Source organism: Acyrthosiphon pisum, chromosome A1 (assembly GCF_005508785.2).
Source record: "Acyrthosiphon pisum isolate AL4f chromosome A1, pea_aphid_22Mar2018_4r6ur, whole genome shotgun sequence".
Taxonomy (NCBI): Eukaryota; Metazoa; Arthropoda; class Insecta; order Hemiptera; family Aphididae; genus Acyrthosiphon; species Acyrthosiphon pisum.
The window spans coordinates 4,838,362-4,839,675 of NC_042494.1; the positions used below are offsets into that span (position 1 = coordinate 4,838,362).

At 28.1% G+C, this 1,314-nt stretch overlaps 1 protein-coding gene across 1 annotated transcript in view; it reads left to right on the forward strand.

Moving 5' to 3' along the window:
- The window catches only part of LOC100159149, an 18,035-nt gene that overhangs the window by 10,357 nt on the left and 6,364 nt on the right, over positions 1-1,314 (forward strand). Inside the window, exon 6 of the mRNA XM_016806376.2 lies at positions 1,059-1,215. Within this exon, the coding sequence (XP_016661865.2) occupies positions 1,059-1,215 (157 nt within the window). The remainder of the gene's footprint in view (positions 1-1,058; positions 1,216-1,314) is intronic.

The following is a 1,314-nucleotide window of genomic DNA, read 5'->3' on the forward strand; positions in this document are numbered from 1 at the left end:
GGTGCTTGTGTGGAATGACCGGACAAAGTCAGTTGGCTGAAATTTTTTTTAAAAAAATCACCAAAAATAGAATTTTGATTTACTAATTTCAAAAACAGATGAACTACCAGTATTTGTTTTGGATTGATTGGACAAAGCCGGTGGGGTACGTGAACTTGGGCCGCTTAAATAAAAAAAAACTTATAACTTCTACAAAAACGATTTGCTAATTTCTGGAATAAATTTGCTGAAATTTGCTAATTATTTGCTAAATGTTGGTATGGGTTTGGATCGTATCATGATGTTAAGTCGGTGGATCAAGTTCATGGACGTGGGAGTTTTTTACTTTTTATCCCTCAAAGTACCAACTATATAATTTTTTCTACCAGAAAATATGCAGGAGTAGAAAATCCAAGCATAATCACTGCCCTAAAAGGTGATGATAACCAAAAAAAAAAAAACAACACATTAATGTAAAATCAATACATTCATCGTCTTGCTCAGAATCTAAAATCAAATCTCAAAATACAAATTGTAAGACCATTAAACATAATTCTTATTTCATAATTATTGATCAAATTCCAAAATTAAAAATCTTCAATCATTCAGAATTTATTTAAACCCTCACTTAAAAAGTGATTAATATTATACGTCAATTGTAACTATACATTATACAATTGTTTTATACTTTTACAGATCGTTGGTTGGGGAAAAACGGAAAAAAACATTCCGTATTAAAATCATGATTAAGTTACACCTAGTTTATTACTGTGCCTATCGCGTTAGAAAAAATGAAGACCGTAAAAATCGTTGCTTAACTATGCATATATATATTATCATGTTGATATACGTTACTAAGAAAATTCTTTAAATTCAAATTATAAAACCATTAAACATTATTCTTATTAATCTTAATTAATATTTAATGGAATAACAAAATTTAAAAATGTTGATCAGTCAGACTTTAATAAACTAGTATAATTAATACTCAATAATAACAAGCACGTACAAAATTAAAAAATTATACGATAATAATAATAATTGTAAACTATAAAACTGTTTTATACCTATTTTTATAGATTGTTGGTTGGGGATGTTCGGAAAAAGGTATTTCAAGTCCAGTTTTATTAGAAGCATCATTACCATACATCGACCATGATTCTTGCCGGAACATGTATACGAACGGATTTGAATCATTTGTGACTGCTGATAAATTTTGTGCCGGTTCTGCATCGGGTAATAAAATATATAAACATCAATACCATGGAATTATCGATTTGTTGAACCAACTTGACTTAAATTTTTAAAACATTAAATTTGTATGGTATACATTTT